This window comes from Conger conger, chromosome 8, assembly GCF_963514075.1.
Source record: "Conger conger chromosome 8, fConCon1.1, whole genome shotgun sequence".
Classification (NCBI taxonomy): domain Eukaryota; kingdom Metazoa; phylum Chordata; class Actinopteri; order Anguilliformes; family Congridae; genus Conger; species Conger conger.
In genome coordinates this window covers 9,424,140-9,437,252 of record NC_083767.1, presented here as the reverse complement: position 1 = coordinate 9,437,252, position 13,113 = coordinate 9,424,140, and the positions used below count along the sequence as shown (strand labels likewise).

Genomic DNA, 13,113 nt, shown 5'->3' with positions numbered 1-13,113 from the left:
TTTAAGTTTTCAGCTGCGGGCAACTACATTAGTTAAACCAATACATCACTTTAACCAATTTTCTGTCAGCCCAATAGAAAACAGTTTTATACATTTTATATTTATTACACAGTTTCCGGGCATCATTAGCTCATTTGGAGAAACATTTATCGTTTAGACACATCATCCTGATAAAATGATTAAACCCCTCAGCTCCTTACTATTTCCTCATTTTCTCAGAGTTTAAGCATTGTGCCATGAATACCAGACACACAAGCTCATAATCCATATGCATTTCAGTAGACATCAAAACAGAATCTGCATTCTGTCCATTTGCACATTAATGTTTCAATAATGTTTCATTTGTCATAATTTATCTTCTGAGAAACCTCAACATCACTTTGACAAATGGTGCATCTCATCAGCTCAAACAAGCATGAATCAGCATTAATTCATCATACCCATACGGTCCACTATAAAACATGTGCTTGCTATTATTCAAAGAATACTGGATGCTGCCCCACGCCAGTTGAACATCCCTTTGAAAAGTAATTACGGCAAAACAGATTAAGAAGGTTTGAGAGAGCTATTTATTTTCCAATCAGCCCTTCAGCTGCACATGCCGTCTCTCTCCATGCTATGCTAAACTTTGCTGCCATAATATAATCAGATTTGTCAAAATACAGGTGTCTCATTCGAGCCCTGCAGCAGAGATACCAATCTCATTCACATTAGCCGACGCGCTGCTAACTTAATTTACTTGGCTGCAAGTTAAGAGTCAGTCAATTTATGCTGGATATCAGCCACCACTCTGGAGTAACTTGATCAAGCCTTATCTCCTAAGCTAACTCAGAACTTTACTTGAAAATACATATGCCGACATATTCAATTACTGCACATATTTCCACAAAGCTGAAGGTTAGCAAGTGAAGAAGAAATAGAAATGGACACTTTCTACCCCACTTCAGTTACAAATCCAGCTCAGCTGCAGTACAAATGTTTTCCCTTGAAAAATGAATGACCATCTTTCACTGTTTTAAAAGTGTCTTTTTACTTTGTACATCCTCAGAATATTATTTATGAAAAGTGAACCAATTCTCTCATGCTGTTTTCAGAGAATAAGAGCAGTTCCAAATATGTAGTTCATGGCTAAATGCAACATTTTGGAAATGGACTTCTTGAATTTATGTTTTCATTGGAATTAAACATTAATCATTCTACAATTACAAACACCTGTTCTATCAACTATAACTAGCCACTGAGCTATACTTAAGAGCTAGTGGATGTGTTTGACCTGTATAAAACTCAAATGCTCATGTTTTTCACTTACCAAGACAATGAATCATTTTTATGCCAGGCTTTTGGATACAGATTTTCTGTAAGTAGGCCATGGCAGAAAAAAACAGTTAACAAACCTATAGCAATACAATGTTTGGAATCACTTAAATGCAAGTGAAAACAGGCTTTTACACTGCATATATTATTGCATACATTATATATTTCTAATTCCCAATGCAGGACATGTCCCAGTCTTTGGAACGACCCCACAAAGACAGTTAATGACACTCACTGATTGCAAAGCTGAGGATCGATCTGATGACTTGGCATAAACGCGTCAGAGACACAACATGTTTGATGAGCCCCTCATGCAGTATAATGCCATGCTCAAAAACTAGCCTAGTCATAGCCTAAAACATCTTAATACTCATTTCACTTCATACTCACCATCCATACTCACAAGCAAAGCAATAGAGACTCAGTACCATATACATGGCCTCAGCTTAATAATGAATTAAGCAGCTATGTAACAGAAATGTTACACTTTGCACTGATACACAGACATCTGTGCTCATCTACTTCTTCCATTAACCAGGAATCTTGATTATAGTTTGTTTTTGTACTAGTGTTATTGTCACAAACCAATATGGCCAGTCAAATATTGGTTACTGATAGCAACGTCTATATTGTGCTCCCCTAGTATTGGGATTACCACGGTTTTTCCATGCTTTCTATGCTTTTTTTGTTGCAATCAGATTTTATTTGGCAGATAGTGGTGTTCAAGTTTACCATTTTTGTACAATCAATTTCAGCTTGATAGATGACAATCTATAAAAAAGGCAGCATACACAACAACATGATGTTCTTAGTGATTTCCCAATTTGCCAGTCTGAGCAAAAATCCCCAGCGGTATCTCAAAAGATCAATCACAAACTGTGTACAGGATGACTGAGTCCCAAAAGCCGGGGGAATGGAGAACCCATTTCATGTCAATTAATTGCTACAGCTATTACTACTGCGGCAACAGCGTATACACGCTAAATGACAAAAAATGTCAGCTTATTTTATCTGAAAAAAAAACCAAAACAGACTGTGTAAATATAAAAACCACAGCTATCATCAAAAGAAAACAAGGATAAACAATTAAAGGGGTTTTCTAGGGAAAGCCCACAGTGTAGTCGTACAGGTTGCAGCAGCAGTGTAAAAAAAGCGCTGGAACAGAGCAGCGCACTCTTACCAGTCTTGGGATTGATGGCGAAGAACCCCTGGGGATTCCCGCTGGTTATCTTGTAGGATAGCTTGTCACTGGACCTGGTGTCCGGATCAAAGGCCTGGATGTGAATGACAGAGACGTCCTTCGGGGAGTTCTCCAGCACTGAAGGGTAATAGACCGGCTCTGACGTCTGGGGGGCATTGTCGTTGACGTCCTCCACCTCGACGAAGACTTGGATGAAGGACGAGAGGGGCACCACACCTTGGTCGATGGCGTAAACGGTCAGCCAGTAATGTGGGGTGGTCTCGTGGTCCAGCAGTTCTTCCGTTCTTATGACACCTATGGCAAAAAATAACAGGAACATTGCCTTTTTATAATATTATTAAATGTCACTCACTGCCACAGTATAAGCAAATGAACTTTGAACAGAGAATGAACGTGACAGCATTATCTGCCTGTCAGTTGAGCAATATCAGGTCCAGGCATGAAATTGCCTGATAGGAAGAAATATTCAAATGACATTAAAATTGAGCACAGTAACTTTTTATGGGCCATATTTCTGCCACGCGAATGTGTTGTGGCGCCAAGTAAAAGCTGATGACTATGAAAGTGTGTAACTAAAGGGAAGAATAAGTGAATTTAATAGCCTGCACACCAACTGCCTGTCAGTATAAAGCACATATACATTTGCATCCTGAGAGGCAGACAAAAGATAAGGACGCACCACTTGCTCCTGTACAATACCTCCACGCCTTTTTTACACTACACCTTTGTTTCTTTGTGCCACCTCATTACTCACAGTGCGGGTCTTTGTGTAAAACAAAGGGCTGCACTTCACCTACTGGGAGTAAAACATCAGCCATTTCTTATTTTCCTTTTCTGGGGACTGGCCTGTTTCTTGCCATTACTTGTCAGTGTCACTACAGGTACTGTAGATATGGAGAATGCAGCAGCAGGCCAGGTAGTAAACTGGAGATGAAGTAGTTCAACCCCATTTCCTGTTGGTACAGATAAGGACATATCTGTGTTCCCTTTTACCAAAAAAGCAGACACATTATTGAGCGATACATGAGAGTTGAACTGCTATTATGAGTCTGCACACTGCTACTGTAGTGCGTGTAGAGACAGCTCATGGTATGTGTGTTATCGCTTTCAAATGAAGATCCATGTAGCATTCACAGCTGAACTGGGACCTGTGAACGCACTGTAGAGTGTAAATAAAACATGCGAGCGCAAATCTGGAAAAAAAAGAGAAACAAAAAGAAAAGAAGATCCAACGGAAACAGAAAATATGGGGGCGGGTTAAGGGCCATTCCTCTTGAGTGGTGCTCCACATCACAGGGAGGGGAGTGTCACGCTGAATCACACCGCCCCGCTCCCTTCCCCCGTGTCCGACCCTGCGGGTTGTTATGCTGCCTGGAAGAGCGCGGTGAGATGGGCCACACTCCTCGCGGCCGTGTCCACGCAATGCTGGCGCCCCCTCAGGGCTCGTGTAAATTATGCAAATTGCCATTTTCCGGTCCTGTTTGTGCATGACTGTGCTTTCAGCAAATGGGTATTACAGGACAAAGCGAAAGTTCTAAACGCTTTCAAAAATGCCTACGTCAATCAGCTTGGAGTTTGGAAACTATGCTTCAGCACACAAGGACACTTATAATTTAACTGTAATAATTGCTGTGAATTCATTTTCAGCATGAATCTTATATGGCCAAGTAAGGTTTTTTTGTTTCCTGCAGGAAATAAATAAAATATGACAGTAAGTAGGGAGAAAACTAACTATTTTAAATCGAAGGACGGAGAACTAGGAGCTTGGATAAACCACATTTCCCAACACTACAGAAGGATGGCACAGTCACCTTTCAAGAAATTTCAACAAAAATGTGTTAGTAATTTCCAGTCAAAAACAAACAAAAGTCTAAAGATGCATGTCAAAACATCTCTCAAACTAGATTTCCACCCCTCTAGGTTTCCAGATTCCGGCTTCTGCTCATCGGGATGCTGCACATCGCGCAGAACTGTGGTCAAATGGGCACCTGGAGTTAAGCCTGCCACACAGGTCAAATGGGCACCTGGGGTTAAGCCTGCCACACAGGTCAAATGGGCACCTGGAGTTAAGCCTGCCACACAGGTCAAATGGGCACCTGGAGTTAAGCCTGCCACACAGTTCAAATGGGCACCTGGAGTTAAGCCTGCCACACAGTTCAAATGGGCACCTGGAGTTAAGCCTGCCACAAGAGCATTCAGTGACTGTGCAGCTCAGCCGGAGGAAAAAATAATAATAACTCTGCAGTTGGCTTGAAAGATTTTTCAGGCAGTGTGCAGGTAGCCCAATCTGACTATGGAAGACTGCATTGCGGTTGTGAAACCAAGAGAAACAGGTATTAAAAAGTGGCTGCTCTACCTCCATATGAAATATCCATCCATCCATTCATTATAGTAACCCGCTTATCCTGAGGGTCAGGGTCGCAGGGGGTCTGGAGCCTATCCCAGCATACACTGGGCGAAAAGCAGGAATACAACCTGGACAAGTCGCCAGTCCATCGCAGGGCACACACACACCATTCACTCACACACTCATACCTACGGGCAATTTAGCCCCTCCAATCAGCCATGTCTTTGGACTGTGGGAGGAAACCGGAGTACCTGTGAGGTGGCAGTGCTACCCACTGCACCATCTGTGCCACCCCATATGAAATATTATTTGTTCATATTTAAAATTAATGTAGACTCCATTGAGCTCGAGAGAGTGCAGATGCAAAAATGATATGGACACTCTGAGTCACTAAGGAGCCATTGCTTGAACTTGTTTGAACAACCCAGTCAAATTCAAGCCTGTGAATACCTCAGTCTCCTGGGGTTTCCCGTTTCATGATCACAAAGCTTCATAATGAACTTTTCTAGTCTTGACAAAATATTTCAAAATCCACCAAACAGGAAGCCCATTGAAGTATAAGTGGTCCGACTAATCTCCCCAGCCCAGTACTAAAACCATACTTCTTCCCTGAGTATCTGAAGCGAAGAACTCAAAGGAATTCAAAGTATGAAACACAGGACTATGGCTAAATCACATTCATGCACGCAAGATGCCAACATAAATCCATCATTAAGCCGTTTAGCATGATTAGCGCGGTTCAGTTCCTAATGCCGGAAGTACACCAGAAGTAAAGGAGCGATGATGTTTTGACACTCGTCTTACATCCAAATACAAAGGCCAGTCCATTCCAGGTGTATAATAAGCACGTGTGGGCATTCACATCATCATCCAAACTCGTCTTAGTCTACTTCTTGCACAATCTCAAACAGCAATAGCAGGCATTTATTTGTCAACAAGCACTCTAAATATTACCTAAAAATGATGAAGGAAAGAATGAGAATGATGAAGGGAGGAGGAGAAGGAGAAGAACTACATTTTAAGATGTTTTAATAAACTTGGCGGTGTGGACAATAAGACTCACTGCACTATACGAGATGAATGGCTCTTATCCTTGCTCAGGTGTGGCGCACTGTCACGTCATACATTAAAATAAAGCTTTAAGTAATAAATCGCCGCCTTCTGTGATGCTTGTCGGTAGCAGAGCTTCAAAGAACCCAGTCAAAAGTACAAAATTCATACTTAAAAAGTGCAGTCTTCAAAGGTTCTCTTATGTATGCTTTGAAAAACTCTCATTTATTCGGATCCTTAGTTAATGGTGACAACTTAGAAAGGCTCTGAATCCTATTGCACAATCATAATTGAGGCAACTGCTTTGTTGTATATAGTTTCCATCAATAGTACAATAACAGGTGGTAATAACCAGCATCATTCTATCTTTTTCCCCCCAACATACCCATGTTTTCTTTCAAAATTATTTCAAAAACTATCCATATTTTTTCATCAGATGTTCAAGACTGATGTAGCACTAAACAAAGTCTGAATTAGATAAATGGACAATTTGTGGGAGGACAAAAGCCATCAAAGCATGCCTATAATTAGTATATGGCTGACAGAACTTTTGCTGAATGCAGCCCATTGATTCGAGCTTCGGAAGCCCTTTGAGACAAGTCCATACAGCTTCCATTGTTATCTCACTGGATGCCATCGCAGAAGCTCCAGCCTGCTGTCTCTCAGCCAGACCACGGTACATGTCCCTGCCTCGGTTTTAATTACATTTTATTATTCAGGACTACTCACCTCTGGCCCCAGGGGCTCTTTCTGGCTGATAATAAAAAGCGCTTGTTTTCTTCAAATAGTTGAGCTGCACAGTCCTAAATACTCTGGCCCAATTACATTGCATTCCTTCAAGGAATTTTAGAAACATGTTTTGGAGAGTGAACGATGAAATGCATTATGACAGCAAAGGCTTTGAAACAACGCTCAGACAATATTATTATATAGCAAACACACATTATATACATCTGCAGTTTTTTCCCAATTTCATTCCTTTACTAACTTTTCCTGAGTCCGTGTGTGTATGGGAGGCTGCTGATCAGGCTTGTACAATAAATGCGTGGCACTCAAATTACTGTGTGAAATATGTACAGTACACTGAGCAAGCCAGTTTTCTACAAGTCAACAATGTTTTGAAAGAAACTAATAATATCAATAATTCTTTCAGAAAAGGTTGACCATCATCATGGCTACAGAAGCTAAGGAACAGTTCTACATAGGTCAGTCTTGTGCTCCATTCCACTCCCAACAGCCAACTTTGCAATTCAACCGGGAATAGTTTGCAGAGTAGCATATTGGCACCCGCATTGAAATCTGTGGGCAAGTTATCCAATAGTTCCACCACAGAATCTTCAGTGCCATTGAGTATCATATTGTAGCTCAAATGGACAAAAGGATTGGCACCATTACCATTCTGAATTGCACACATCAAAATATGTGTTAGGCTAGACCGTTGGGGGCAATTATTGAACAGTATTTCATTAAATAACAATAAAGTGTTGTATCAAAAAATGACAGGACTTGACAGACTCAGTCATACACACTTTAGGCAAAATGATAAAAACGGAATCCAAACCAAGACATTATGCACATGGTACAAGGCTTCTCCATGGTGATGCTGGAATTTTGTGGGTTCATTTTTCTAGTTAAATTGTGAAAGTTTCAAAAGCGATTTAATGGTTTAAGAAAGCATCTTATTAAAATAAAGGAAAGTGTGCTTTTAATTTTCTGCCCTGCAATCAACCTCGACTCAAAGCACATTATCGAAATGGTTGCCCGGGCAACGTTTCTCAAGCACAGACCAGGAGTTGTGTTGTTCTTCAAAGACTTTGGGCTTGAGAGCTGCACAGGGCACTAAGAGGCAGATAGCTTAATACCATCAATCTCGCTTAAATCCATCCAGATCTTTCTACATCTGGATTCTGAAGCTAAGCACGAGAAGAGAAGCTCATTATTGCCGTTATCTGGCAGCACGACTGGAGTATTAAAATGTACATTTTATGGCTGACTTAAGATCATAGATGCCCCACTGATGCGCAAATGTTTGTGTTCTGTTGGACAGGACTACAAATTTGATCACTCAATCTAAATTCAGACATGAGCAGGTATAGTTGATGGGGATTGTTTCCTTATTTTATCAAATAATTACATTTCCCGCTAAAATGTAAAGGGCATATTTTGTATGAATACAGCAGCCTAGCTCAGCCCTATTCCTCCAGGTTGTGAAACGGCTTGATATTCACGTATACCAGAGAATCAAAGCATAATCCCCGCTCCCTTCAAATTCGAGAAGCGTAAAAGCACAAACTCCAAGAAAAAAGCTTTGCTCTGACTTAAAACTAGAAGGGTATTCTGAGGGCACAGGTATAAAGAGGAGAGAATACTGATGCAACCATATTGCTTGTCAAACTTGGGGGCTTTTGCACAAACCTCTTTCAATGAAACTCGTAGGACGACACTGCGTGGGACCGCTCGTAGGATGGCTGACTCACATACACTTTGTCTGTGTGTGTGTATGTGTGTGCGTCTGTGTGTATATGTGCATTAATCATTTCAGCATATGGATATCCAATAATAGAGACAGGTAGAGGTAGAGGCTTTCACTTGCAATCCTGTATTTTCAACACTGATGCTTTTTCTTAGACTTTAATAACCCCATTTAGTCTACTCAACATAAGCGCATATTTTCTAAACATCAACATTTAAAAACAAATAAAGCACAGACAGGGACAAAATACAGTTTCTGAGATACTCAAACCGCCCAACCAACAATCATTCCATGGTCAAAGTCACTTAGATCATATTTCTTCCGCATTCTGACAAACAGCTGAACCTCTTGACCATGTCTGAATGCTTCTATGTATTTAGTTGCTGCCACATGATTAGCTGATTAAATATTTGCATTAACAAGCTGGTGTACAGGTCTACCTGATAAGATGGTCACTGAGTGTAGACCTAGCTGCATATTTACCAATGACCATGCAAGAAAATATGTTGCAAATTGAACTAAAATGTTTAGGTCCCAAATGTTCTCTCAGATGAGAGTATTAGTTTCCCACCCTGGATAATCAAACAGGCAGTGCGATACCAAATGTGTCTCCAAGTGCATCAGTCAACTTGCTATCATACATTGAACAGTGTCAGGACTTCACTGTGTCCATTTCTCCATGGAATCCACAGACACTATTGCGTGCCTTGAACTGCATCAAGCACAGACTCCACCCTACAGAAATCTGAGCACCTTGTGAGGGGTGTAAAATTAAACACACTTGATTAAACTCTTTGATTAAAATATTTTTTGTATAGCAAGTTGACCACAGAAAGTGTAAACAACAGTATGTTGATAAGTGCAGCTGAAAAAATTTTTTATGTATTGAGTGCAAGTTATGCCAAACAGAATTTGCAGGCACGTACACATGCACGCATACACACAAGCCCCTGCCTTCGTGTGCACTCACACACACACACGCTTGCACACACACACGCAATTAACTATTAAAAATGCTTGCGATGGCTTTTTTTACATACTTATGCTAGAACATTTTTAAAAGGCACTTTCAGGAAAAAGGATTGCCGTAACGGTGTTAAATTAATAAAGTGTCTCTTACCACTCTCTTCATCAATAGTGAATATTCCAAGGCCTGACCCATCCCGTAAGGAGTACCTGACTTCTCCATCTCTGCCTTTGTCTTCATCCTTTGCAGTAACTTTCAGAACTGACGTACCAACAATGGCATCCTCTTTAACTGAGCCCGTAACAGCAAAGGAAGGGAACCAAGGGCGATACAGATTCTCATTCACATCCACAACCTCCAGCTCAATGTAACAGGTCGAAGACAAAGAGACCGGCCTTCCTTTGTCCTTAGCCTTCGCCGTCAAGTTGTACACCTGCTTCTTCTCGTAATCCAGACTCTGAGCAATCCTCACAGCTCCGCTCAGCTTGTCCGCCACAAAGTCTCCGTCTCCGCTGTCCGGCAGGCTGTAGCGAACCTGACCGGAGTTTCCGGCATCAGGATCGTGGGCGTCCAGCCAGGTGACCACAGTCCCAACGGGGAGATCTTCCCGCACTCTCACGCGGTGGCTAGGCGGAAAAAACCGAGGAGGGTTGTCGTTGACGTCCTCCAACGTCACTTTCAACGACACCATTGACACAAGCTGAGGCTCGTCAGTGGCCTGATCACGTGCCGCAACCTTCAGGATGAGCACGGGATGCACCTCACGGTCCAGTGGACTTTTCACCTTCACCACACCAGTCTCCGTATCGATGGAAAACATGTTTGTGTTAGCCACAAATGAGTACCGGACCTTCCCATTGACACCCAAGTCTTTATCCCTGGCTTCAACCTGAATTACATCAGTGCCCACAGCTGTGTCTTCACTAATTACCACAGAGTAACTGTCCTGCAGGAACTCTGGGCTGTTATCGTTCGAGTCAATTATATTAACATCCAGGAGGCGCGATATTGACTTCTGGGGCACTCCCAGATCGTACACAGTGATGTTCAAAGTATAATGACCGGTTGTTTCTCTGTCAAGCGGGGCGTAGACCTTGAGCCAACCAGTGTCCATTTCAATGACAAATCGGCTCTCTGTATCTCCTCCAGAAATCACAAAAACCAATTTTCCATTAAAGCCGCTATCGGGATCTGTGGCATCTATGAGCGCGACCCGGGCACCGACCGGAAGGTCTTCTTTAACATCAATTACGCCGGGAAAAGTGTCCTTTAACTGTGGTGTGTGGCGGTTAACTGAATGGATGTCTACAAAGTTATTTTCAGGTTCCATGTGACTGTGGATGTTAGAGCCCTGAAGCAACCTTTTGGCTAGCATTTTAGCTACCCCTGTGTCAACGCATTTCACATGAACAGGTGCACCAGGAGCACTGACCGTGATGTTCACAGTCATCGGGGGAGTCGTGTATTCTCCATCACTGGCAGTGATTAGTAAGGAATGGAAATGAAGTTGTGCCCCCTCACCATCGCCTAATGGCCGCTGCAGTGACAGCACGCCAGAATTAGGGTTCAAATCAAAGAGCTTGTGATCGTTACCAGACTCGATTTCGTACTGCACCAGCTGCAACTCATCCGCGTCAATCGCGGACACTGTCGCGATATGTTTGCGGACCCCAAAGTCTCTCGGCAGGCTCACTTTACAGTCCACATTCTCAAACAACGGCTTGTTGTCGTTCAGGTTGTTCAGCGTGACCGTGACGGAGGCCTCCGTTTCCCGCCGGAAAGGGGAGCCCCAGTCCGAGGCTCGCACTCTCAGATTGTAAATCCTCGGCATGAGCTCGTAATCCAAATCTCCCGCGGTGCTGACGACGCCGGTGAAAGAGTCGATGTTGAACGGCTGCGGACTGGCGTTGGCGATGCTGTAGGTGATGAAACCGTTCTCGCCCGCGTCCGCATCGCTGGCGCTGACCGTCAGCACTTCCGTCCCTATTGGCACGTGCTCGTCGATACCGGCTTTGTAGGAGGTCTGGAGAAACTCGGGAGCATTGTTATTCACATCAATCACGTCAATGACCACTTTGGTTGCGGCACTTCTGTCACTAGTTGTAACGTCCAACTCAAACTTGGCAGCGTCCTCCACTCGGAGACGTCCAGCCGTTGTAATTAACCCCGTTTCTGGATTCAGAGTGAACATGTTATGTTTTAGAATGTACTTTAACTGGGGATGTGTTGGCAAAGCTCTGACCGTTACAACAGGTGTATGAAGTGGAGAGAATTCACTCAGTTTTACATAATAAATGCTCTTTTCAAATTTAGGAGGCACCACTTTTAACTGAGGGGACATCACATGAACTACTTTCACAGCTGAAAACTGGGGGGGACTCCCTTTATCCTTGGCTTGCAAAGTGAGATTGTACCCATAAGGCTGACCGTCCCAGTCTACACCATGAACAGCTTTAATCTTATATTCCTTGCTTCCAGGGCTAGTTCGTAAGGTCTTAAACTGTTGCAGAGGATCTCCTGCCACAATACTCAACGATGCTATTTCACCATTTGCCCCTTGGTCAGCATCATCGACCGTAACAATGGCGTAAGTAGGATCTCGGTCACTCTGTGTAGGAGCTAACGTGACAGCGGTGATAACAGGGGCATGTTCGTTAGCCTGCTCCACCCTCACCGTCAGCTTAGCCATGCTGCTGAAGCCACTGCTTCCATACAGCTTCATGCCGCGGTCTTCCGCCAAGACGTCCATCTCGTACAACCTCGTGTCTGAATAATCCAGCTTACTCGTGAGAGTTACAATGCCGCTGGTGGGATGAATGGCGAACATGTCAGTCCAATCCCGAAAACTGTAGTAATACTCTCCGTTTGTGCCAATGTCAGCATCCGTGGCAGTAACCCTGGCAACACTGCTTCTCACTGGCGTATTTTCAGGAAGATAGACGCTGTAGGAGGTTGGTGAGAACAGAGGCCTCAGATCGTTTGTGTCGAGAACTCGCACCTTAACTCTTGCCCGGGTTTCGGCACTGGTCCCTCTTTCAAGTGCTTTCACCGTAAGTAAATAGTGGTCTTGTACTTCCCTGTTGAGAACAGCAGAATTGCCTCCTTTGGTCCTTATACGCAAGAAGCAGAAATCTCCCACAACGTGCTCTTCAGCTTTGAATAAGTTCTCGGTATCTCCAGAAATTATTTTGTACCGTATTTCCAAGGCCGGCTCTGTGATATAAATGCCCATTTTAACTCGGCTTTCTAAATAGGTCTTTGCTGCAGAGTTTTCATATATAGTGGTGTTATAAATGACGTGCGTGAACCGTAATGACTGCTCCTTCCTTTGGTTTCCTTTGCAACTGCATAAGAACTGCAGTAGTACCAAAAGCACTAATGTCAAGCGTTTCCCCATGACGGCACTATATACTCATCACCAAACCTAGGGAAAAAAAGGAGAAAAAAAACAGTTATTCCTCTTATTTTGAAATAATTTAATAATTTGCAAGTAATTTACAATGCAGCATTCGCTTTGGATCACCAATCTTCAAACATCCAGCTTCTTATTTAAACTGAGATTATGCACACAGCTCTCCAAACAAGACTGGGAAACTCTGAAATGTCAAGGGGAGTTACAGATATAATCTTGGAATGAGATGTTAATTGTTTAGAATTATTATTCCTATGTTCTATTCTGTGTTTCCAGTGCAAATGATATTGAAAATATGTACATTTTGAAAATTTTATCCAACTCTTGGTGGTTTCATTGACATTAAGTG

The 13,113-nt window shown here is 42.7% G+C and overlaps 1 protein-coding gene across 2 annotated transcripts in view; it reads right to left on the bottom strand.

Annotated features, from left to right (window-relative positions):
* The window catches only part of fat1b (FAT atypical cadherin 1b), a 55,208-nt gene extending 42,459 nt beyond the window's left edge, over window positions 1-12,749 (bottom strand). For both annotated transcript variants that reach the window (XM_061252864.1, XM_061252865.1), the window contains exons 1-2: window positions 9,506-12,749; window positions 2,495-2,809 (exon numbers count right to left, since the gene is read on the bottom strand). In XM_061252864.1, the coding sequence (XP_061108848.1) occupies window positions 2,495-2,809; window positions 9,506-12,749 (3,559 nt within the window). The remainder of the gene's footprint in view (window positions 1-2,494; window positions 2,810-9,505) is intronic.
* Between the last annotated feature and the right edge of the window lie 364 nt (window positions 12,750-13,113).